The following is a 26071-nucleotide window of genomic DNA, read 5'->3' on the forward strand; positions in this document are numbered from 1 at the left end:
AAAAAAAGAATACATAAAGTACAAAATTCTGATTTATTTTATTTTTTACTATGGGATTTGTATTAAAGTGTACAGTAATAATATTTATATTGGAAATGCATATTTATTGTTATAAAACAAATTCAGTTTGGAATGGTCTTCTAATAGGTTTTGCAAGAATACTTTTCCAGCTTAAAGAATTTTTGAGATAATGTATGGGAAGGGTATAACCAGCAATCCCCATAAGTGTGGATTTCAAGTCATAGAATTTCCCAGCCCGCATGGTCACTGCTTATTAGTTCTGGATGTTGAAGCCCGCCTATCCATGTTGAGGAAGACTGGCATAAGCAATACAAGAGAAATGCTTTATAACCATCCTAGTAATATAGTTGGATAATTTGGAATGTAGATAAAACTGAATTTATTTACTTTACTATTGTGATACTCCCTCATGCACATTTTCCATTTAATTGTATTACAGAGCAGCTATTAGGATACACTAGGGGCCAGGCTGACTTTACATGTTCAGAAGCTAAGCTCAGTTAAACTTGTCTAAGTATTTGTATGGGGTACTGGTAGGGACACCAGGGATGTTGGTTAGACTGGGGAATTGAAAAACATTTTGAAAGAAGTAGCAAAGCACTTTAGTATTGCTGCCAAGAAGATGGCATGGATGTGTTCATGAAGCCAACCCAGAATTGAACTTGACCTAAAGAAGACTTTACCTTCCCTTATTCCTTGTTAAGACATCTGTTGTGAAGTTGCCTGCTACAAAAGTGATGAATATTAGTTGTATTTGTATCTCTGCATAGTCTTTCTCCCTTTGGCTTTTAAAACACTTGATTTAAAAAAGTGTTTGTAGGCGTACTCTTGGTACAGTCTCCTAAGTTACTGCAAATTTGTTTTAATTTAAATAGTACATTAATATAGAGATAGATTCCATCTAAATACATTTTGTATGGGCGGCCGTCTTAATGTCAGAGACTTTAATTGAGTAATCTTTGTAGTTAAGTTTGTAGTACTGATAGAAATATCTTCCAAGTAATATCTTCCAAATAATTAATTTTATGTAAGTACACAAGAAAATGTTTATGTTTGCTTTCTTTTAACTGCTGTCTCTCAGCTTTCTTTCAGGAGACTCCAGATTTATGTTAAACTGCCTCTCCTCCTTTTGTAAAATGTCTGTTTTAAAATTGGGATTCTTGCCATCTTTAATTTGAAGTGATTAATTGACCCCTAGCAGACACCCAAGGTGATTCAGCTCATCTTTCTCCCAGAGAGCAAATTCATTATGGGAGATATTATTTGTGAAGAAGAAGCTGTAGCTAATGAAAAAAGAGATTGTATATCTTCTAAATAAATAAGGAAAGCTTGGTGGGGGTGGGAATAGAACAATGGCATTTGGCCCATATCTTTTTTTCACATGTACTGAGATCTGTACATGTGAAAAACATATCACTGTTTTTCCAAAAAAAAAAGGTTTCCCGCTCCCCATAGGCTGCTTTTATAAGTACCTTTTTTTTAAAAAAATAAGCAGTTTAAATCAACAGATTGCAACATCACAGGATCTTTTGTTTAAGAAAAAGAAGTAAGGAAGGGATTCTTATTTTATGTCCAAATATTCTTATCTGTATTTGGGGTGCTTTTGCATTCTAAACATGATCTTTCTTTAATCGTTGGCTTTTTTTTTTTTTCAGCCTGCTTGCTTTTGCTTTGGAAGCTGCTGAATTCAGTTTAAATTTCTGAATATTTTGTCTTTCCAGGCAGTGTTCAGAATGTGACCAAGCAGGTAGCAGTGACATGGAAGCAGACATTGCCATGGAAACTTTACCAGATGGAACTAAGCGATCAAGGAGGCAGATTAAGGAGCCAGTAAAATTTGTTCCACAGGATGTACCCCCAGAACCAAAGAAGATTCCTATCAGAAACACGGTAAATGACAGCTGAGACAGGATACACATACTGTATATAAGTCTTTTTGTTTTAATGCAGAAGTTTATGTGTCAAGTATCTTAGTGTGAAAAATTAGCAACTGCTTAAAAATAATAACTTATTGCTAGGTTTTAGTATAAAATATGAAATATTTTGGGATCAGAAGCTGGTTTAGCCATGAAAAATAAAACAAACTTTGATTTTTTTCTTACATATATTTCATATATCATTATGTATTCTGCAGACTGTTTACCTTTTGAGCAAATAAGCATATCAGAATTTAAAACATTAAGTAAACAAAAATGATCCCTGTGAATTCCTGGCAGTAAGTAATAAATGATCTTATTTGCTTTTTGCATGCGTAAGGTGTCACTGTTTATGTGGAGATAAACATTGATGTGACAGCACTGTTAAACAAGAATTTTCTCACTGTGCATTCTGAAATGTCACATGTTCAAACTATGCCATGTGAATATCTGCAATTCAAATACAGTGGAAAGCTTTCAACTCTCTTTTTTGCTAACGGAATATTTCTGTTTTTTAAGTTGGCTTAGCTGAGTCATTAGTGGTTATGCAACTTTACTAGTGAAGGAAACCATTTCAGAATAGTGGATTGTTTATGAGATTGTTCTTCCCCACCTGTTTGTTAACACGGACATATTTTGCTCGATCTGTAGGATTTGAGGAGCAAACTATTGTCTCTCTCTATGCAGTGACACTTGAATTGCTTGATACTTAAAGACAAGATGTGAGAAGGAATTTTTATATTTATCCAGTAATTTTGTCTCATGGCAACATATTTTATATGCTGTAACTAATCTGTTTTTAATGAGGTCTTGCCATATTTGCTTGTCAAAGTTAGACAATAAACTTGAGTCACTTAAATCCCTCATTCTGGGAAGCTTCTATGGTTTGCTGCCTTGACAAGATTAACCTTCTTTGTGTAGTCTGTGGCCTGCTGTGGGTGATTAAGTGCTGTTTTATAGAAAATGTTCTCTGTATAGTACTATCTTATATTGCCTTAATGTATAGCAACATTCTGTGTTACAGTTTAAGGAATAATAGGGAATACTGTTTAAGAAATAAGCAGTCTGTATTCTATTTTGGCTCCTTTTTAAAAACTCAAACTTAAAGGATTAATTTTGTCCAGGTTTAATAACAACATATTTATCCCAAGTACTGTTACTGGACAGAAGTATGGCTCATCTGCAGTTTACCTAGTATTATTGCAACCTGGTTAATAAGTGTCTTGCCAGGATGTGGAATATAATTACCTTGTTTGGGTTCATACAGTGTTATAATGCAGATCATATTATGTTTGTTACTCCTGGTTATTCAACTCCAGTACTGATCCTGCCCCCTGCTCCCAAATATATTAGCTTGGATTCAAGCTAAATATGTTACATCTTCCTTTGGCAGCCTTTTTCTCTTCCAGAGCCTATGTTCTAAGGAAGAGCAGTTAGTGGACAATTTTGCAAACTGAGTTTTATTCTATGGGTTGTGTGGTCAATGTGTTGCTTTATTGTTGTGTACCACTTTGGAATATACCTGTTGTCTAGAAAATATGTAATAAGCGATGAATGCTTGTGGGCGGGATGTACAGACACATTAACATTAGCTACATTCACATATTTTATGCCTGGCTTCTTTTAACCATGGTTTATTGAGGGAAAAACAAGTCAAAACCAGTCATGCAGTTGATTTTCCTTCCATCTGTAGCTGCTTTTAGCTGCCTCTGTGGATTGGTCAGAGGTCTGGCATAACACATAGAAACACAAGAATAAACCAATGGAATCACAACTGTGATTCTCATTTGTGTGCATGCTAAGACACAGTTGCAATTAGTGCATCAACAAGGAACCGTGGTTTCAGACTGGTTTATTATCCTAACCTATTTGCAGAGCACACTAAATTGCAAACAAGCCAACCGTGTTATGGCTTTATTATATGCATATACCCATCTCTCATTCACAGACTTACTTCAATTCACATTTACTTTTATGGTCCACAGGAAAAGAAGCTTTTCTCCCAGACTAGTATTGGAAAGAGGAATAAAAGTTCTAAGAAACAAATCACTTGTTTTCTCTATTATGATTTCAAATGGAGCATCTTCTTTCCACTCCCACATAGAGGTCACTGCAGCAACAGCACTGATAAGGCAGAGGAAGGACATGCGACATATTGCTACAGAGACTTTTAAAAGTGTATGTGTGGGCTGTAGGTTGTATGGTTGCTTTGGTATTAATAATATGACAGGATGATATGCTAGAAGAATTGATCCTAGATAAATTGTTGTTCAGATTTCTAGTTGGTTCTGTGGTTTTGCTGTTCTAATGTTTCACATGTATTGGAGAAAACTGAATATTATGGATGGGTACGTAAACTAAAACACACAATGATCCTACTCAAAATATTGAGATCCAAGTTAACTTATTCTTTCTTCTGAGACACATGCTAACAACATAGAAAAATATTAAAAGAAATTATATATGCTGCACATTTTATTTTTCCCCTAGTTTAGACATACAGAATTGTTCTTCTACAATAATTTGCTTATTTACCTCATTACTAAATAATGTTTTTGAATTATTTACATCTTTGAATAATAATGTGCTTAGGTCAGGAGAATCTGCCTATGCTGATTTTGTATACTTTGTTAGATATTATATTTCATTTAAAGTATATTTAAAATAAGAAAAAGTATAACCATTAAATGTTGTTCACCCGTAATTATACTACAGATCAAACACAGATATAATCACAGATTCAGAAAAAAAATAAAAGTTAAAACACTTTTTACAGAATTGTGTATTTGCTAATTTATATGCAGATGAAGGTTGGTGTAGAAAAGTAAGGTAGAAGGAGACAATTATTAAATAAATTTGAATTTACTTTCAAAGTTGCCATATGTGTCGATTTAAAAAATGCTTTCACCTCTTTTGTGCAAGATAGTACATTAGGAAATTTTAAATGCTAATTTTTCCTCCCCCTTATCTCTCCCAATGGGAAGAGCAATGAAAATTTTTTCCTGAATTTTTATTTTTCAGCATTCTTTGTGCCCTTACTTTCTCCTGTCCATAAGCTTTTTAAAGTGAAACTGATGTTATATTTCCCTGAAAGAATTTGAGCCACTTGTCAGTTCTCCTAAGAATGTGTATAAATCAGAAACTTTTCTACCTTGAAGCATCCCATTCCTACATCTTTCAATCGTGCCGCAAAATAACAATTTTAGTGCCTGTTTGATAGCTGAAGTGGTCTGTTTCTAAGTCAGAAACCTGACAGTAAGGTGGAAAGGTCCCTCTGAACAGCCATTCCAAGTTAGAATGAGATGTTACTGGGCCAGAGTGTTTTGACCTTGAAAATGTCTTCCAGACCTCCAGTTCAAATATTGACATGCTATCGCAGCAGCTTTCCATGTTGAATTAAAATGGGGAGTTTCAGATATATATTTATATGCACATGGAGCTCTTTAGCTCATGCTTATTGTGCAATATAGTATAACAGTTTAAATGCTAGACTGGGGACACCCAGGTTCAACTTCCTATTCTATCACAGAGCATATTTGGTGACTTTGTTAGCCCAACATATCTCACATGGCTTTTGTTGTGGGGATATAATTTGGGGTATGAAATCCAATAAATAAATCTTTTTATTTTCATTCTCATGACCTGGGATCAAATAGCTTTTTTAGGAGCTTAATTTTAATTATGATGGGAACAATATAGATCTTCAGTAGAATATCACAAGACCTAATACTGGATATAAATATCTTTGGGATATCATCCCAAGGGCAGTGACAGATGACGTACCATCTACAGATGGTTAAAGTTTTCAGGATGTTTGAGTTAATTACATATGGTTTTAATTAAAAATAAATATAGAAGTACCAGGTGCTGAAACTATGGCCCTATGGCTAAAATGTAAATAGCTAAAATGTAAAAATTCAAGCAAGTTACTTTTAGCAAGAAAAGTCATTTCCATTTGAATGCAATCACTGATGTAAATTAGAAGTAAATAGGTACAACTATTGCATATATGTATTATAGAGAAAATGTAACAATACTTGACAAATATTTAACAGGGCTGTTGGTGTGCATGTGTCAAAAATGATTTGTACTTTTGAACTGTACACTCTTTAAAGTCAACATCAGTTGACTTTAGAAGTCTTTTTTCAGACTTCTGCATGAATATAGAAAAAGATATATCTACTTTAAGAAATCACAATAAAGGCATGCCTGCTTTAATGAAATGAGTTGGTATGGTCATGTTCCTATGCATTAGTACTTCTTCCAAATTATTTTTGAAGCATGCACAGACCTAATATTTAATAGGACTGTACAGCACTTTCAGTTTTTTTTAAAAAAAAGGTGCTTTGTAACATTAGGCCTAAAGACACAGTTGCTTTAATGAATTGCAGACCAAGACTATATTCATACTTCTCTGTGCACTCTGAAGCACCTTTTGGGAGTCACATCTCTTAAGAAGCATCTTTTCCAAAGGAGTTGTACATTTCTACTGAGATACTTTAGTCATGAGAGTAATATCTTTGCTTGGAAAAAAGCAAGGATTTTGATCTGTCTGATTCTACTGGATTTCTTAGTGGTCTTTATGGTAGTTTTCCAGATAAATTTTGTGCATGACTTTGCAATCTTCTTTTTCCTGCTCAAAGAGAGTTTTTATAAAGTGGTAGTTGGGAACTGTTATATATGATTCCACAATAATCAATTATTTCAGCCACGTTTCTTAAATTCTTCATGAAATTACTAGGAGAGAGTATTCAAAGTTGGAAGTATCATAGCAGTGTAGTATTTTATTTCAAATAATAAATATTAAGTATTTTATATCAAATATCAGACTGTAATTCTTAAAACTGAACAATATAAACTCTGAATAAAGTACAGATAAGCATATGCTACTGGATCTTTCTATTATAAAAGTCCAATATTTTGAATATTCAATATTCAATAATATTTATTAATTAATAATTAATGATAATAAATATTAATCCAATATTTTGAATATTCAATATTCTCTATTAAATTTCTACCTCACCTCTGTGCAAGTGCTAAAGTAACAAAGAATAAATAATGAAATGAAAAAAAAATTATAGCGAAGAGTAATGGAAAAACAATTATAGGTAGTCCTCATTTAGGAACGACAACTGGGACCAGCAACTCTGACATTAAGCATAGCGGTCACCAAGTAGGAAATCATATGATTGTGACTGTGCTTTCCTTTTCCCCACTCCTCTGCCCTTTGGAATGCCCACCCCGGCACCAGGATAATTAGCAAGAAGGGAATTAATGTTTGTATTTACATTTGTTGGAAAGGAAATACACGTCAAAAGAAATGTGGAGGCACTGGCAGAGCCAAGCACAGAGAGATTACTTAAGCAAGTGGGGGGGGGGGGAGAAAAAAGGAAAGAAAAGCATTTTTTTCTCTCCCTGCTCCCACTTTGCAAAGTGGAAAGATCAGAGAGAAAGGGATTACAAGGGAATAAGTAGGCATACAATGAGGAATACACTAGCTGCTTGTGTAACACACTTGTGGCTTCAGCACCACCGCATTCCTTTCAATGTTTATTCGCCATTGTGGGCCTGCTTGCTCTCTTGTAATCCCTTCCTCTCCAATTTCTCCACTCTGCAAGGGAGAAAAAAGAAAAACAATAATCAGGCACAGGACAGTGTGTACTGACTGTAATGGTAATCACGTGACTGGGTATGGTTCAAAGGTTGTTAATGTGGGCATTGGTCGTAAACTTATTTTTTCAGTACCATTGTAACTTCAAATTGTCACTGAACAAGGCAGTTGGTAAGCGAGGTCTACATTTTGAAAACAATTATAATAACATTTTGAAAACAATTATAATCCCACAGTTTAATTTATAGTAACAGAATTATCTTCCCTCACTGAATATAAATGTTTAATTTTAAAAAATCCTTTGCAGTTATAATCTTTCGGGTTCCTTGGAAATAATAATAATACAGGTAATCCTCGCTTAACAACCATTCATTTAACAGTGGTTTGAAGTTATGACGGCCTCGGAAAGGGTGGCTTACAGCCTGTAAAGCACTTCTGGCTGTCATAAAACATTGCGCCAACCCCACCCCTGCAGTCATGTGGCCGCATTTTGGGTGCTTGACAACCGGCTTGCATTTACAACTGGTTGCCAAACACCCTGCGATCATGTGATCACCATTTGCAGTCTTCTCTGCCGGCTTCCCCAGAAAGTCAGTGGGGAAGCTGGCAAGGAAGGTTGCAGGCAGAGGGGACAGAGGAAGGGGAAACCCTTCAGCGGGCTGCAAGAATGTTTGGGAACAAAAGGATTTCAGCTCCATGTGGAGCTGAAATCCTTCAACATGCAGCTCTTTTGCTCCATGCACGGAGGGGAGGGCAAACCCTTCGGCAGGCTTCAGGAATGTTTGAGAGTGAAAGGGCTGCCTGCTGGAAGGATTTCAGCTCTGCGCGGAGCTGAAATCCTTCAGCAGGCAGCCCTTTCACTCTGTCTGCTTAATGACCCGGGAGATCGCTTAATGACCACAACCCGGAGTTCCTGGATTGCAGTCGTTGAGCAAAGCAGTCACTTGGATGACTCGCTTAATGACTGCTTCACTCAACGATTGAGATTCTGGTCCCAATCGTTAAGCAAGGACTACCTGTAGTAGTGGTGGTGGTGGTGGTGGTGATGATGATGATGATGTATATATATATATATATATATATATATTTGTGTTATCGGCCAATCTCTGGCTGGTTTTAGGATTTATATTAAGTCTGGTCAATATTCAGCCGTTCACAACAAATTGTCTTTTTGGAAAGTCCAACAGACTTCCTCAAAGAAAAAGCTCTCTTTAATTGGCATGAAAATGATTTGAGGCCAGTACAGTGGTACCTCTACTTACGAACTTAATCCGTTCCGTGACTCTGATCACAAGTCGAGTTGGTCGCAAGTCGAGGTAAATTTTCCCATAAGGTTCAATGTAAATACGGCTAACCCGCCCTTCGAATTTGGTCGCAAGTCAAGGCACATTTCCCCCATAAGGTTCAATGTAAATACATACGGTTAAACAGTTCTGAAACATATGCATTTTATTTTTAAACCACAAAAACATGAAAAAAAGCACAGTATGAAGAGGGAGAATGGGGTGGGGAGGCAGTTATTGTTTGGAGGGAGAGTCCCCCTCCAAAAGGACATCGGGGAGATCTCCTTCAGGGGTTTCCTCTCTTCTTTGCCTCTTAGCTGCAGGCTCAGTTCTGGGGAAAAACCTGTCTAAAGTCAGTTGTTTCTACCTGCGCTGCATAACCCTCCGGAAATGAGAGAACACGTTGTCGTTCATCATGTTCAACACTCTGGTTGTCACAGTTCTGTTGGGGTGGTGCTTCTCAATGAAATCCTGGCACTCATTCCATTTCTGCATGATGGATTTTATCACATCACTGCTCACCTACTCCTACTCCTCCTCTTCCTCAGTGGAATGCTCCTCGCCAAGCGCTTTCTGTTGCTCACTCTGGAGCTGAGCAAGTTCTTCTGTGGTCAGCTCCTCCTCATGGTCCTCAACAAGCTCCTCTATGTCCGCATCATCCACAATCAGACCCATGCTCTTGCCCATGGACACAATCTCCTCCACTACCTCTGCATCACACCCTTCAAACTCACGTTCAGCAACAGATTCTGGCCACAGTTTCCTCCAGGCTAACGTCCGGCAGGTGACATCTTCCCAGGCTTTGTCAATTAGGCTGATACAGTGGAGGACATTGAAATGTTTTTTCCAAAACTCTTTGAGAGTCAAGGATGTTTCTTCGGTGACATTGAAACACCTTTGTGTACAACTTCTTAAAGTTGCAGATCACTTGCTGGCCCATGGGCTGCAGAAGAGGTGTCGTGTTGGGGGGGAGGAACTTGACCTTTATGAAGTCGTACTCAGCGTCCATGTCATCCACCAAGGCTGGAGGGTGTGCCGGGGCATTGTCCATCAGGAGAAGGCACCTTTCAGGCAGCTGGTTCTCAGACAGGTATTTTTTAACGCTGGGTGCGAACACCTCGTGCAGCCATTCCATGAACAACTGCCTTGTGACCCACGCTCTCGCATTGGCCCTCCACATAACAGGCAGTCTGGCCTTGTTCACATTATGGTCCCTGAACGCACGAGGGGTATGGGAATGGTACACGAGCAGCGGCTTAATCTTCAGGTCGCCGCTTGCGTTTGCACACAGCAAAAGGGTCTATCTGTCCTTCATGGGCTTGTGCCCTGGCAGTGCCTTTTCCTCCCGCGTGATGTAGGTTCTGTTTGGCATCTTCTTCCAGAAGAGCCCTGTCTCGTTGCAGTTGAACACTTGCTGAGCGACGTATCCTTCCGCCTTCATTAAGTCCTCAAAGTCTTTCTTGTAGGCTTCTGCAGCAGCCTTGTCAGAACTGGAAGCCTCACCATGTCTTGCCACACTGTGGATGCCACTTCTCTTTCAGAATTTCTCAAACCAGCCTCTGCTGGCTTTAAATTCCTCACTTGCTGCGCTGGTAGAGGGGTTTTCCCGCAGTAAATCACTGTGCAACTTCCTGGCTTTTTCACAGATGATAGCTTCACTCACGCTATCACCTGCCAGCTGTTTCTCATTCAGCCACACCAACAACAGCTTTTCCACCTCTTCCACCACTTGTGTCCTCTTCCTCGTTAAGATTGTCACTCCTTTTGCCACATCAGCTCCTCTGATGGCATCTTTATTCTTCAGAATAGTCGAGATGGTCGACTTCGCCATCTTGTACTCTGAGGCCAGATCAGTCACACGAATACCACGATCGTGCTTTTCTATAATGTCCTTCTTAAGTTTGATCATTACTTTTTTCTTCAAAGCCTTATTCTTGCCAAGCCTGCTCTGCATTTTCTTTGGAGCCATGCTGACAAGCACACCAAGCACCTTCCAAAACCTTTCAAAACGCCACAAAACACACCACAAGCCTCACTGAACATCTCCTTGCTACCGCGATCTCACCCACAGGAAGCCGCGACCGCGTGGCAGCAGGGAAAATGGCCGCGGATCCGGTTCGTAAGTCGAGGCGAGTTCGTAAGTAGAGGTAAAATTTTGGGGCCGGAGCTGGTCGTATCTCGAAATTTTTGTATGTAGGGGCATTCGTAAGTAGAGGTACCACTGTATATGTATTTGCAATTAACTTAGAGTCAAATCCTGTACACTTCAGTTGTCTATTCATTAGGGCTACTTTTTGAAAAGTTAAATGAGCACCAAATAAATATGAAATATTTTTTAAAAAATAACAAACATAATTGTTTTGGAAATGTTCCATTTTGTAAATCATTTTTTTTTTTAATCTTGCTCAATTTTTTTTTTTTTAGTATCCATTGCTATGCAGCCTTATATTATAGAATCAGGGCAAGTGTATTTTATTGACTTGTAAAGAGAGCCAGTTTGGTGTATTTTGGTGTAGTGATTAAGGCATCAGGCTAGAAACTGGGAGACCAAGTTTTTGTCCCACCTTAGGCATAAAGCCAGCTGGGTGATCTTGGGCCTGTCACTCTTTCTCAGCCCTAGGAAGGAGGCAATGGCAAACCACTTCCGAAATCTTGCCAAGAAAACTTCAGGACTTGTCCAGGCAGTTTTCAGGAGCCAACACTGACTTGAAGGGGTGGGGGGAGGAAATTCTAGTGCAAGAAGGTAAAAAATGAGGTAAAAACAATCCTGCAGAAGAAGCAACTAACACAGATCAAACAATTTGTCTAGCACAGAAGTATATGTTATTACTGGCAGCAGATCTTTGGCAAAAGTCTTTTCTAATGCTTGCTTTTAATCTTAGATGGCAGAATGAATTCCAATATCAGTTCCAATACCTTCTGCATACAAAGCATGACCACTGAACTATCAGCATAGATAGCTTTCTTTTTCTTCTTTTCATCATCCAGTGCATATCACAGCCTTTAGACCTGGTATTTTCCGGTGATTCAGATTCTAACCAAGAGGCTAGGAATCATGGAGGTATCATTGTAGTACATAGGGAATTCCAAGCAAGATGGGTTTTTTGCAAAGTCAGTGGTGTCAAATCCAGTACATTTAAAACTTCAAAATATTTAGGGAAATCCTTTTTGTTATGACTCCAAGAGCTTCAATTACTATTGGCATTATAGTTGACTTTTTCCTTCCAAAGTATTTCAACTTTAATTTGCAAATCCCAATATTTTGTTGCTTCTTCCATTAGTCTAGACTGTTACCTGAAATACAGCAGTATTGGGGACCCAAAATGGAATTGTAGGCTAGCCCACAGGGGTCCTCCTATGATAATATCTATTGTTGTCTTTCTTAATGTTTTTTATTTGACAAAAGAAAAATATATGTAAATAAATAAATAGTAACAGTAAAATAAATAAGAGCCATGGAAACAGGTATTTATTTTTATTTATAGAGTTGTTAGATTTGTATCCCAGCTTTTCTCAGGAGCTCAAGACAGCATACGTAGCATTCTTGCCTTCAATTTTTTTCCTATGACACCATCCCTGTGAAGTAAATAGGATTGAGTTAGAGTGATTGGTCACAGTCATGTAATGAGCTTCCATGGCTGAGAATGGACTTAAACCTATGTCTTCCCAGTCCAGGTCCAACATCTTAACCGCTGAAGATGCAGCAAGTCTTTCTACTGATTGTTTTCCCATTTCTTTAAAAATATAGATTAAAAAAAATAAAACTAAGTTTCAAAACATTCTATCAAAGGAATTATGTTGTTTCGTGAAGGCATGCTGGAGACTGCTTGTTGAGTGTTCCTCTTGCATTTTCAGTATACTTTGAGAAAGACTGCTTTGATTGCATTAATTTTATATAGAAAGCATTTTATTGCTTGAGAGCACATTTATAGCTCATATGTTTTAACTGATTTGGAATATATACTGAACAGTGGTTAATGATTTGGATCATACTAACATTAGAAGCCCCCTAATGGATAATGATGAGCAAATAGGTTCTAGAAAGGCTAGCTAAGCCAGCCTAATCAAAAACACTTGTAACTGAAATGACAAAGGCTTTGTACAGGAGAACATTCCTAAACTGTTATTATGAACACCCCCCCCCCATGTTCTATTGTTTTCAGAATAGTATATATTAAAGTAAATGATAGATTTATTGCAATAGATTGTAATATTTAATCAGGCTTTTTGTAATGGGAATACTTATATATACAGTAAATTATACAATTAATATTGTCATGTAAAAAGATTACTAATTTACTGAAAAAAGAAAAGATCTGAATTTGACTTGCTTAATCTACAGACTTAAAGGATGTTGTGACTCACTGAACCTTGTTGTTATGTTTCAGTTGGTTTCCTTTCCTGACGTTATAAATGTAAAGTAACCTAAATTAAATGGTACCATCAGTTGGCAGTACAGAAAGAGTTGCCACTTCTGGTGTGATAATAATTCCATCTGCTCTATGATACTAGCCAGTGGAAGCAGATGGTATTGCCCTTTGCAGAAATGTGTTGCAGATTTTCACAATGGAGTGCTTGAATCTACAATTTGTTTTCCATGCCTGCTTGTTTCATAGTAACAAACAGAAAAAGTTACAATATTTCCATATGTCTGTAATTGTTATATCGTTAGTATTGTAGCTTTAGGACTGTCTGCCAGTAGCTGTTGGCACCAGTATGTTCATGCATTTCATCCCATATTAATTTAGCACCGTATAATTTGACAAAAGGGGTTGGCTTAATTGCCCTAGTTAACACTGAACAATTGAAATTCCCCAAGTTCAGAGTTTCTTTTTGCACTTAACTCTCAACTGAATTTTCAAGGGTGAAGCCAACAGCCTGGAAATGTCCTTTGTATATTTCAGTGTTAGTTACCATATGGATTATATTCAACTAAGAGCAATTAATAATGCCATTTTTCAAATATTTGGAAAACATAAGCAAATTATATTTAAAACAATGCATTATTTTGACACAGATTCAAACATTTGTATCTCAGAAGAACCTATTCAGAGTACAAGGCTGACAGAGTTGTTCTTCCTGTGGGCTTTCGTTCAGGAGACAGTGGGGGTAAAAATGACAAACGTTCCTCAGGATACATGACATACATATTTGCATTATTTACTAATTTATTTATATTTCAAATTTGGACACTGCCTATCTCATGAGGAAGTGACTCTGGGTGGTTTACATTAGATGCCAGGACACAAGTATGTAAGATGGGATTTGTATCATGACATTATTGTGCACATGTCATTGTTCTGTTATCACTGTGGTTTGCTGTAGACATCTGCAGTTATTGCCTTTTCTTTGTTCCCCATTTCTAGTTCTCAGCTAACTCCTCTTGCCATGTGATCAACTGCTATGGCCAAACAGTCATTTTCATAGGCTGTCTAGCTACGTGCCAGCAAGCTTCTTACTTTCCTCCCTATTTTTCTGGTTTTCTTTTCCAGATGAATCCTCAACCAGTCTCAGTGCATATACAGTTGGATTTTTTTTTCACTAGAGGTTCCCTCCCCCCCAACTTTTGTGTGGATAATATTGTTTCAATTGCATAAGGACTTTTTTTGAATACAGAACTTAAAAAGATAAGTTTTACATTCAAAGAAAAGCATTGGTTTGGCTTTATTCAGCTTGAAAAGCACTAATTTTAAATTTTATTTACTTTTAGAGAACTAGAGGACGAAAACGAAGCTATCTTCCGGAAGAAGAAAAACCTGAGGTTGGAACCTTGTGATTTTATTCATTTTTATTGACTAGATGAAAATGTTGTTAAGAATAAAGAATATGTTTCTAAAACTTTTCCCCCATTTCTGCTTTGTTTTCCCTTCTAAAAGGAACGGATTCCAAGAGAAAGAAGGCAAAGACAGTCTGTAGTACAAAAGAAGCCCAAGTCTGAGGATTTAAGAACAGAATGCGCTACATGTAAGGGAACTGGAGACAATGAAAATCTAGTCAGGTAGGGCTAATGCTATGATCTTTTCCAAAGGAAATTAAAGTTCCACCTTCATCACTTTCTCATCATGGCTGTAATGAATGAACTCTTAAAGTAGATTTTTTAAAAAAGAATCTGATTTACGGGAAGCCATACCTCAGAAACAATGATTTGATCCACTTGCATCTACTAATTGACTTGCCACATATTTCCTCTGTGGATTTAAATGTAGTAGAGCTCTGTCTTTGTGTTTATCTGTCAATCTCATACATAAAAGAATTAATTCTCTGTCAGGTTGAGTTGCCAAGACTTTTAACAGGACATAAAAGATAAACAAGCGAGCCATCCTGTCTGTGTGCTACAGGATCTATTTTTGATTTTCTACTACAAAAGTTATATGTGAAGTTAGCTTTCACTTGCCAAAAAGTCCTACTCATGACTATAAACTAAACTATTTTATTCCAGTGCAATCTGAGGGATACCTTATGATGGTGTGTTTTCTAACTAGAAAGTATTACTGACAGCAGTAATAATCTGAACAATTAAGATATTAGAAGCAGTGCTGAGAGTGAAATTCTCTTGCATTTTTCTACTGATTCATATTCAAGAATTAGCTTTAGAAATCATTTCAAATGAGAGAATTTCTAAGCCATTCTCATAGATGAGGTGTTCTTGCACGAACTTAGTATGAGCAATTGTGGGGAGTCTAGGAAGGTAACAAGGAATTTTAGACACAAACAGTGAGAAAACAGGAGGGAAAATTTGTCAGTAGCTTACCTCATAAATATCAGCTCAACCCATGCTGCAGAGATTCAGTCTTTCAAAAAGACTCTACCTTTATAAACTCGCTAATAAATGAGGATTTGAAGCTACTATTACAGATTTTAAGATTCTGTGATTTACTCCTAATCCTTGTATTAGAAATAGTTTATTGAAGTCCTTAATCTTGCTTCCTTTATTATGCTGTGGTGTGAGGGGCTAGACATTTTGTTATTAAGTTACAGGTGCACATGAATATTCTGCTTTTCATTGTACAGTCATCTTTCCAGTGATATGCAGACTCCTTGGCTTACCACCCTGAAATTAAATCCAAAGTTATACACAATGAGGGAAGTGATGACTCTCCTACTTAGCTTTTTCAGCGATAGTCACTGCAAAGGGGAGTCCTTCCCTTAAAATATTTGAGAATTTCTCCTCCATCAGAAGTTTGAACAACTTGTTCACCCAGTTTCTTCCTCCCCCAGTTTTGATACAGAATTGTAAAAACCATTTGTACCCATCTCTAGACAGGAGGTATATTTTATGATTCAGATTTCAAATTTAAAAAATGTGATCAGGTAATGAATTGTAGTTGATATTTCTTAATTCCAAGTGAGTTGCCCTTGACTTATTGTCAGCTATGAAAAAGGAATGATTCGAGAAATTCTAATTGGCTTTAGTTGGAAAGAAAAATACATCAAAACCAAGTTTTTACTTCATTTGATAGTACGATGTTTTGAGAACCCTAGGGTAGGAAAAGTAGGGTATAAATTGAATTAATAATAATGTATATATGGGAAAAATATTCGTTTTTGATCATTATGTAAGCAAATATCCTTAATTTCATTAGGTTTTTTTTTTAATTAAAGTTTTAGTAATATTCCAGGTACTGGTACATGAAGGAATGTATCAAAAATTGAAAGCTGCTAGAGCCTGAGAAATAAGTGTGGGAAGGAGAATAAAGAACAAATTAATTCCAATGAGCTACACAAAGCCAAATGGCATTGCGGTGTTTGTCTCTATGATAATTCAGCATTTCAAATAATTTAGAATGACATTTTACTTGTGATTTTTTTAGCACCTCACATCTACCTCAGTATAATGAATGTTTAATTTCAAACTTGGAATCATGCTCATATTGAATATTGATGGTTTAGGGAGAGACTAAGAAAAATGCAGTATTGCGTTCAGAGGCAAAATTTCTCATATATGGTATCTGATTATTTATTGACAACAGAATATATTCTGAATTTACTTTTCTCAAGCCCTTTAGAAAATAACACGTGGTCCAGCTAAATATTTTTTATTTCTTCTGTAATGCTTGGCATTTCACTAGCAAGTTAATAGTAGGAGCCATCACCACATGCCTGTCCTTCTGCCCTTTCTTTGAAAGTATGATTTCCTGTTTGTAGCTGAACTGTTGTGGGATAATTTACTGTAGGTGCCTTGATAATAGCGGTGTGATTCTAGAAGTCTGCATTCGTGTTCTCTGAACTGTCTGCAAGGGTCTCAACAAGAAAATAGCATTGTTACAAGCCTGCAAGCTCGTGATAACTCCAAATTGTTTTTAGTGCATTTCTTCCAGCACAGTCTTCCAACAATTCCTAAAAGGATAAAGCAGGAAAAGAGTATTTTGTTTGGTTGGTTGTTCTGAGGAATCACTGCTTCTGTATATGCTTTTTAGATGCTAAAGCTTCAGTATTCATGCCAGTATAGCTGCCTGCCAGTATTTTATGTTGCACCTTGTTTTATATTGATAAGTTTGGTACAACATGTAAATCTAGCCTATCTTTTTGGTTTTTTATTTGAGATGCAGACCTTTTTCCAAGTTACTTAAAAACTTGTAGATGTTTTTGTTTTATCTGTGGACAATTTCATTCACAGATTTTATTTTCAAGCAGTCTTTGAATATCATTGCTGGTTAAGGCAAACACATTTATTTATTTATTTATTTATGGCATGGCATGGCATGGCATGGCATGGCATGGCATGGCATGGCATGGCATGGCATGGCATGGCATGGCATTACAGGAATGTCTTTGGGAAACCAAGCAATAAGGATTCCAAGTATTAAGTTTATTTCTTTTGCCCGGCAGTCAAAAATATTTTCAATTCTATTAGTAGGGTACTTTTTTTTTGTTAAAAAATTGTTGTTTTTTTAAGGGTCATAGGAACTACTTCAGCTCCATCTTTCAATAGTGACTAGAAATATTATCGAGTGAAGTAAACTTGCTTCTCAGAGAAAGCTTATAGTTAAGATAATGTATACAATCAGCTGCAGTGCTTTACCCTTCCCTAGTTTATTGGAAAAATTAACATCACAATTGAAATTGCCTGCAGTATTTACTTCCAAAAATTTGGATATGGCTTTTATAATCTAAATGCTGGTTCCTTCTTTTTTAAAATTAATTTAAATATAATTTGCCAGTATGAGATAAAAATTGTACATTCCGTGCAAACTCTTATATTATGCTCTGTGCTCTGTAATCTAATTTTTTTTCCATTTATGGTTGTAAGTCCCTTGGCAACTGCCTGAAATGAAAGTAACTTTTCTTATGGATGAATTCACAGAATTCTCTTTAGCAAGATTTATTAAGAAGAAAAAGTAGTGGTACAAGAATTCCAGCAAGTGAACTAATAACCTCAGTGTACATTGGGACTGAGACTTTCTAACTCTTTTCCTCAAATCTTAGGAGGTGACTCCTTTCATTGATAATGGAGAAATCTGCAGCTGTTTATTTACATAATGGTTGCTTGTTTTACCACTTTGAGAACCAATTTTTTACCAAATATATTTTTGGTCAATATGTTTACTAGAACTATGATCAATATGGGAGGGTATCTAGCAATATATATCTAAAGTTTACATAGTTTGGGTATAGATGATACCCCAAGAATGGTTGAAATAAGTATGGTTAATGGTATTTATGACTTGAGGTGAAAGAAACATTCATCTTTGAGTTCAGCCTCTCCTGACTGGCACAGCGTGCTGAATTTTCTGCATATCCTCTAGATGTATTGGACCATAACACATATCTGGATTATAGAACATCTGTCTCCTGAAAATACTGCACTTTAAAGTCTCTAGTTCCCAAGGTGCAAATGAAGATGATAGTTATGGCACTTGGATCATATTATTACTGAGTTTTTACTTTTCCATGTGTTTAATGTAATCTCTATGACCTTTTCAAAATAATATGTATTTCCAAAATGCCATATGTAAAATTAAGAAAGATGCTATTGGTAATGTTCTGATTTTTATATATTTTTATTCAATTATTTCCCAGACTTCAGTCTGGACAATTTTTTTATAACATGCATATTTATTTAAAGTATTTCTATCTTTTATTTCAAGATACAAATATGTATCAGTTTGAGAATTATCTTTAAAATAGTTGTACTGTTTTTCTTATATTATTATAACTAAGATACCTGTCATAGATAGTATGTGATACATTTATGTTCAATTCTGCACTACTAAGATTGCACATGTACAGATAACTAGTAGGTGATTCTGATATTTTTACAGTATTCTTAGATATAGCATTAATTTGTTTTTAGTTTTATGTCATTGAACATTTATTCATCCATCAATACTAATTCTCCATCTGTCTTTAGCTCTTGCACACCCTCAAAATCTTCCAGTATACATTTTTCAAATTTATAAGGTCTCAAGTGAGAAGAGGAATTTGTCTTCTTTGAGCAGAAATTGCTTCCACCTATGGAAATATGTCATTGGAATCTGCCAAGTGTAGAAACTACTATTTCAGACTTATGTTAATTTATTTATTTATACACACACACACACCTGAAATACAGGTAGTCCCCTGGTTAAGAACATTCAGGTTACAGACGACCCATAGTCAAGAACAGAGCCCATTGTAGCAAAATTCGAGTTAAATACATAATGGTTCAAGTTAAATACATAGTGGTTCAAGTTCATTACACAATACTACTTATACAGTATTATACGTTAATACTGTTCCAGCTGACATACAAATTCGACTTAAGGGCAGGCCTTGGGAACAGATCTCATTCTTAAACTGGGGACTGCCTGTAGCTAGAAGTATTTTAGCACTCGTTAGAACTTTAGCAAAGCAAAATAAACATATTCTTTACAGTATCACAACTTTTTTTTCTTAAGACTTCTCAGTTTCAAAAATGAATTGCCAGGTGGGAAGGGAAGAATGTGGATGGGTTTCTATTTGAGAAACATATATCCAGAGAGCCATTGTATTCACACAACTAGTTAACTGATTCTTTAGATCCTGACCATGGCATTTTCTGAAAGTTTCATTGAAATTAACATACGTATGGAGGGAGGGAGGGAGGGAGGAAGGAAGGAAGGAAGGAAGGAAGGAAGGAAGGAAGGAAGGAAGGAAGGAAGGAAGGAAGGAAGGAAGGAAGGAAGGAAGGAAGGAAGGAAGGAAGGAAGGAAGGAAGGAAATAAAAAATGCCTTTACTTCTCTGTTTGATTTATGTTTCTGAAAACAACATGAAAAATCTTCTAAATATGGACTGGGTACTTTTATATCCTCCAGTCTGAAGGTGTTTCAAATTGTATAAAATTTCAGTGGCCCATGCAACAAGTCATAATAAAAAACTAAATAAAAAGCATCTATAGAAAATAAATGTATAAAGCAATGTCAGAATGTTAGAGTTATTCAAAATGAATAGTTTTGTTTAAGATAACAGTTCTGTAAGGCACAGATCGTTTGTTTTCATAGCCATGTGGGAATTACTGCAAATGCATACGAATCATCCTGGTTCTTGACGTCCTTTTTCATTATTATTTTCAAATGTAGAGTATTTCATTAACACCGAGAGTTGCTGCCCTGCCACTTGTATCCTACTTCTTTTTGCTTGGCTGATTGATTTTATTTTGCTGTCCATATTAACTTCCAAAAAAAGAACAGGAATTGTTTTCATCTGCAGAAGAAAAGCTTCATTTTGAGTTTGTGACCTCCACATTTCAGAAATTAAATGATATGGAATATAATTTATTTTTGCAAATAAATATTCCTATAAGTTAGTAACAAAAGAACATTATTGGAATATTTTAACTTGAACAATTATTTTAGAGACTTTTTTAGCCCCTCATATATGAAGAGGAGAACATGAGATTTGAACCATATCAATAGGTGGAATAAACTATTCTTTTTTATTACCATGGTCCTAATTGTAACTGTACATTTATTTTTTATTTATTTATTTAGCAAATTTGCAGGCCACTCATCTCATATGCATGAGTTTCAGTTAATAAGTTAGCATGGTGATTTTTGAATCTATTGGTTGTATTGATTAGATGTTTAAGAATTTATAAAGCCCTGGATATTTTTATCCATTTAGTGTAGTACTCCATGAGTCAAATTATTAATTCTTAAATTATAAGTATAATAACTGTAAATAAGTCATCAGATGAGAATTAGTTATTTTCTTTAGCATCACAAAGATTAACAAATGAATGACATTATAAGCACATACTGTTTAAATGCTCATAATAGGAAATAAATTGTAAGAACTCAAAGCAGATATGGTAGGTAATGTGAAGAGACAGATTTGATTATACTCTTAATAATGGTGTGGTCAATCTTAGTTTGTATGATTTAAAAAGGAAAGGAGAGATACGATGTTTTGTGAATTTTCTATTTAAATATAAATTAAACAAAAATGTAACATAGGAATTCTTAGTGCATGGCATATAGGAATTGAATTTTAAAAGTGAAATTTCCAAATGCTACTGTTTACATGGTATATATGATGTTGTATAATTGTAATACACTATTATTGTGTATTTCAACTAAAGCAAACCATTGATACCATTCTTGTGAAGCATTTATTTTTGATATCCTGTCCCAAATTTATAAACATTTTCTTTCTCCAATGCTGGAAAGCATAGTAGGCAATTTCTTTAATTCCCACTGAAAGTTGTATCTGCAATGAAGCTGTGCTAAAGGAATATATAATGGAAGCAATGAATAGACATTGCAAGATTTTGTAGTAAGTGACTTTTACCACTGCACATAAACAGAGCAGTTATTCTAAATCATAGCATCAGTTTCACTCAGATAACCACTAAAATCACCACACTGTGGTCCGCTGGAAATGCCATCATCCTTCATCTGCCACATTAAGCCTGCGGAGAGCAAGCAGCAGTTGAGTCTATACTGTTATGGAAAGGAATGAGCCCTGAACCAAGTGAAAAGATGTTCTGGAAGAACAGTAACCTTTTCTATGATGTGTGCTTTTTCCATTACATTTTTGACAGAAAATCATGCCAAATGATTTAATGGTGACATTTTGTTTGCTGACTTTCCTTCTTTCTCATTAAAAAAAAAACAAAAAAAAACCTTAGCCTAGGGAAGGAATGAGTGGCCAGGCATTTTGAATTTGCCTACAGGAATCCTAATTTGTATAATTATTGAATATAGTATTTTCCTGTAGGTTCTTCTGATTCTTTTACTATATGTTTAAAATGTATCATCTTTTTCCTGTTATGGTATGAGTCATTTTAGTACTTTAAGTTAAATACATGTCTTTTTTAACATAAGCAGCCTAAGTATAACTTGAAAATTAGGAGTAATTTTAAAAAAAATTAACATAGACACCTTGTGTATCAGACCTGTATCATGTAGTTATAGAGTGTCTCATGTTTTTCATTTTCTGATGTACATTACACTGTAATAATGATGTAAATTCACTTTTTGATGTAAATTACTCTAGAATAGCTAATTGTAGCAGTACACATATTATCCTAACAACTTTGTGCAGAAAAGTATCTGTAAGTATTTATGTGTGAGAGAGAAAAGAGCAAAAATCATAAATCTATGTTTAGTAAAACAAAGAAGTATGCATGGCTTCAAAACCGTGTAAATATATAGCAAAGAAAGAAAGCAAAGGCATAAACCTATGATTAATAAAGGACAGAAACATACATCTTTCTAAAACCATGTAAGTATCTCATACTGTGATACACATATTTTCTTTGAGAACTAACAGTGCATTCCCACTTTAATTTGCATAATAAGGGTTGTGTTTGAGAGAGAGTATTTGTGGGTGTTTGGTGATTAGCCATATTTAGAGATTCACCTTCATCCTGTTAAGAAAATGTGAGGGAGAAGTTGGGAAGAGCATGTTTGTGTCCCTGTTATGTCTATGTCCTTACACATGGTTTCTCACACTTTGGGATTCTGAATGTCTCTAATGAGCATCCATCTGTAATTGTGCAAGCTCCCTATTTTTGATTTAGAATCCTATTGTCTCTCTGTGACAAGCCTAAATAAGTACAGCTAACAGCAGCAGTCACCCAACTTTCTTTTCTAAAGATATATCAGACTGAATGACCCATTTGATTGAAAATCCTTCTTCCCCCACTTTAGCTCTTGTTCTGTATTTTTTCTTTTGAAAACAAAAAGTAGCCTTGGCAGCAAAATGGTTTCAGTCACAGCCATTTTTTAGCATACTATGGAGTAAGTCTTTATCCAAATGTGCTTGTCTGAAATAAGGTAATTCTTTGTTCACCCTTCTTTGAGGACACAAGACATTGTCTTTATCCTGTGATGTGTTTGAACATAAAGCAAACTTCTGCCAAGTGGGTAATGAAATAAAAGTCTGTGGTAAGGATTGAGATAAAGTGCTCTCTTTAATACTTTAGTGTTCAGACTGTGTATGTTCTGGTAGAGTTTTGTTATACTGATCATTGCTTTCACTTGAACTTTAAGTACTGAATGATCCCTGGAGAAGGGCACAATTCAAGGACTTGTATCTCCATGGTTCCCTGTTTTCTACCTGGAGTATTTCCTTCTATCTTGTGCAAGTTCTGTAGGTCAGTGAAGCAAAATAGCTTCCTTCTGTTCTTAAAGATCTTGAAACCAGTTATCATGAAATAAACATGTATTTCCCTCCACCCTACAAAGAGTGCTTGCCCAGAACATAAAGCTATCTGATATGCAGAGTAGATCTCCATGTTTCTCGCTTTCTCATTTCACTGTCTTCTAGGTTTAAAATTAATTATAAATATACCATATATAATATATACAGTGGTACCTCGGGATACGAACGCCTCTACTAACGAACATTTCAGGTTACGACCAGCTTCGGCAGGAAAAATTTACCTCGGGTTATGAACTTGCCTCTAGTTACGAACCGGATCCGCAGCCATTTTCCCTGCTGCCACGCAGTCGCGGCTTCCTGTGGGAGAGGTCGCGGTAGCAAGGAGATGTTCGGTGAGGCTTGTGGTGTGTTTTGCGGTGTTTTGCAAAGGTTTTTGGTGTGCGTGTTAGCATGGCTCCAAAGAAAATGCAGAGCAGGCTTGGTGGGAGTAAGGCTCTGAAGAGAAAATTGCCTCGGGTTGTGACCAAATTCGGGCGGAGGGCGGAACGGATTAACCGGATTTACATTGAACCTTATGGGAAACTTTACCTCGACTTGAGACCAACTCGAGTTGCAACCAGAGTCACGGAACGGATTAAATTTGTATCCCGAGGTACCACTGTATTGATAAATGAAATAAATTAATTAGAATAAACTCAGTGATACATAACTTAAACTTATGCAATAGAATTGATCGTAAGTTCCATGTAGCTCTATGTGAAGCTCAGACTGAAATCATATTCAGTTTCAAATACTTCTCAACAGCAGACCACTTTGCACTAAAGCCTAAAGAGCAGGTCTTCTCAATTTAGAAGCCAGGAGCTTCTTTCATTAAAGGGACCCACTAATAAAAGTAGTAACTGGATGTGCTAATTCTAGCAGGAAAAAAAATCTTGGCTCAAATGGGCCTTGCGCTAGAGCTGTCAAAACGTGAGGATGACAATGCATCCTTTTCTTGCTGAGGAGATGTAGCCAAAAAACTCTTAATTCAATGGAGTTATAATAGTCTAGATCCACCCAGCCAATTGTCCAGCACGTTGATTCTTCATAATTTGATCTGCACAACAAGACTGATTCTGTTTTTGACTTAATTGCTCCCTAGCTTAGTTTTAAAATGCTTCTGAGTATTCCTAGTTTGCCTGGTTGCCTATTTATTTGGAGTTTCATTCCATTTCCCCTTCAGTGAAAAGTGAAACTCTGAATTAACTCTATCCCATGGCCTTTTCCATTCTCCAAACCCAATTATATTACTCTTTCATTGCTTGGCTGCCTTTGACCCAAAGTGTTATATATAAATGTTCTGTTTATATGTCAGGGAAGAAATCAGTAACTGTAATTCAAAATTTAATTACATATTATTAAATAGATATTGCACTGATAATGCTTTAATACCTACATTAAACTTGTAGCCTTGTATCTAATATAATCAAGGTATTACTTATTTCATTTGTACAAGATATATCCCACATTTTCATTGTTAAAAACAATGACAGAGTGGGAATTTATAGAACAGCCTTCCCTATTCTGGTGCCTTCTAGAAGTGTTGGACTACAAGTCCCTTCTGTTATGGCAAGGATGTTTTCAGAAGGATTGTTTGCTTGAAAGCCTATTGCTGTTTCAAATGAATACAGTGTTGATGGAAGCCAAAATATCTATCTTGTATTTGGTGCATAAATCAAATTATCATCAACACTTTTAATCAACATTTATTAAGTCATTGATCCACTAACTGAAATTATTTTAATATCTCAGGATGACTAATATTGAAATATTTTCCTCCTGACTAATCGGCATATAACAAACATTTATGTGTGAAAAACATTGCAATCTTACTAAAAAAAAAATAAATGTATATCACTGCTTGTACTTTAGCAGCATTCCTCAGGAGACAGCTTGTACATAGCTCAAATTAAAGTTTGTGGATTTTCATTCCATGTTAAAGTACATGCATTCACTGCAGAAAATGGTTTGAAAAACAGCTGAGCCAAGTGCATGAAGATCAAAGAATCCTAAACTTCATTCATAGATTGTGTAGAATTGTGGGAAGAAAACAAACAAAACACCACCCTTAAAAGCAACAGATAGCTCTGCAGCATCAGATAATGGATCACACTGAGGGAATTTTCATAATTAAGGTGCTTGTTAGTTTCATTTGTATAGATGCTTTGGAGAGTTTCTCCATCTGATAAAAGGTTAGGAAGAGTCCTGTTTTACATTATGCAACCCTTGCAAGATTTTCCCTAAACTATGTGACTGAATTAGGTGTTTGAGTAGAATTAGCATAGAATTCTTAAAAGATATTGAATATATTTTTGCAATAAAAACAAGTACCATTTGGGTTATGGCTTGTTTCTTCACTTTACAGGAAGGTTTTATATGCAAAAAAAAACCCCTCCCCCCAATTCAGAATATGTAGGCTACTTCAAACATGCTAGTGCTTAATGGAAGGCTGGTCATCTTTTTTTCTTTCTCTTTTTGAAAGACGATGTGATCTGTGTACACAGACGGTCTGTCAGTTTTGAAATTTGAGGTGAAATTGCTGCAAAATAATTCAGGAATAATCTCTCAAGATAAGAACAGCTTAAAAGGTAAGTGTGAAAAGATGTGAATAAATTTAATAAATAAGATACAG

The 26071-nt window shown here is 35.9% G+C and overlaps 1 protein-coding gene across 11 annotated transcripts in view; it reads left to right on the forward strand.

Annotated features, from left to right (window-relative positions):
* PHF14 (PHD finger protein 14) overlaps nt 1–26071 on the forward strand; it is a 156650-nt gene that overhangs the window by 48045 nt on the left and 82534 nt on the right. For 7 of the 11 annotated variants that reach the window (XR_015797834.1, XM_088150653.1, XM_088150648.1 and 4 more), the window contains exons 14-16: nt 1743–1911; nt 14545–14595; nt 14711–14832. Coding sequence is in view for 7 of the 11 variants with exons in the window: in XM_088150653.1 (XP_088006779.1) it covers nt 1743–1911; nt 14545–14595; nt 14711–14832 (342 nt within the window). In the remaining 4 variants the exon portion in view is untranslated. Of the gene's footprint in view, nt 1–1742; nt 1912–3922; nt 4453–14326; nt 14596–14710; nt 14833–25921; nt 26028–26071 lie in introns of those variants that run through there. The other 4 variants (XR_015797836.1, XR_015797837.1, XR_015797838.1 and 1 more) reach the window with 3 other exon arrangements.

This window comes from Python bivittatus, unplaced genomic scaffold (genome assembly GCF_059951505.1).
Source record: "Python bivittatus isolate LINGU-HERP-01145 unplaced genomic scaffold, Pbiv_v1 ctg000610_np1212, whole genome shotgun sequence".
Lineage (NCBI taxonomy): Eukaryota > Metazoa > Chordata > Lepidosauria > Squamata > Pythonidae > Python > Python bivittatus.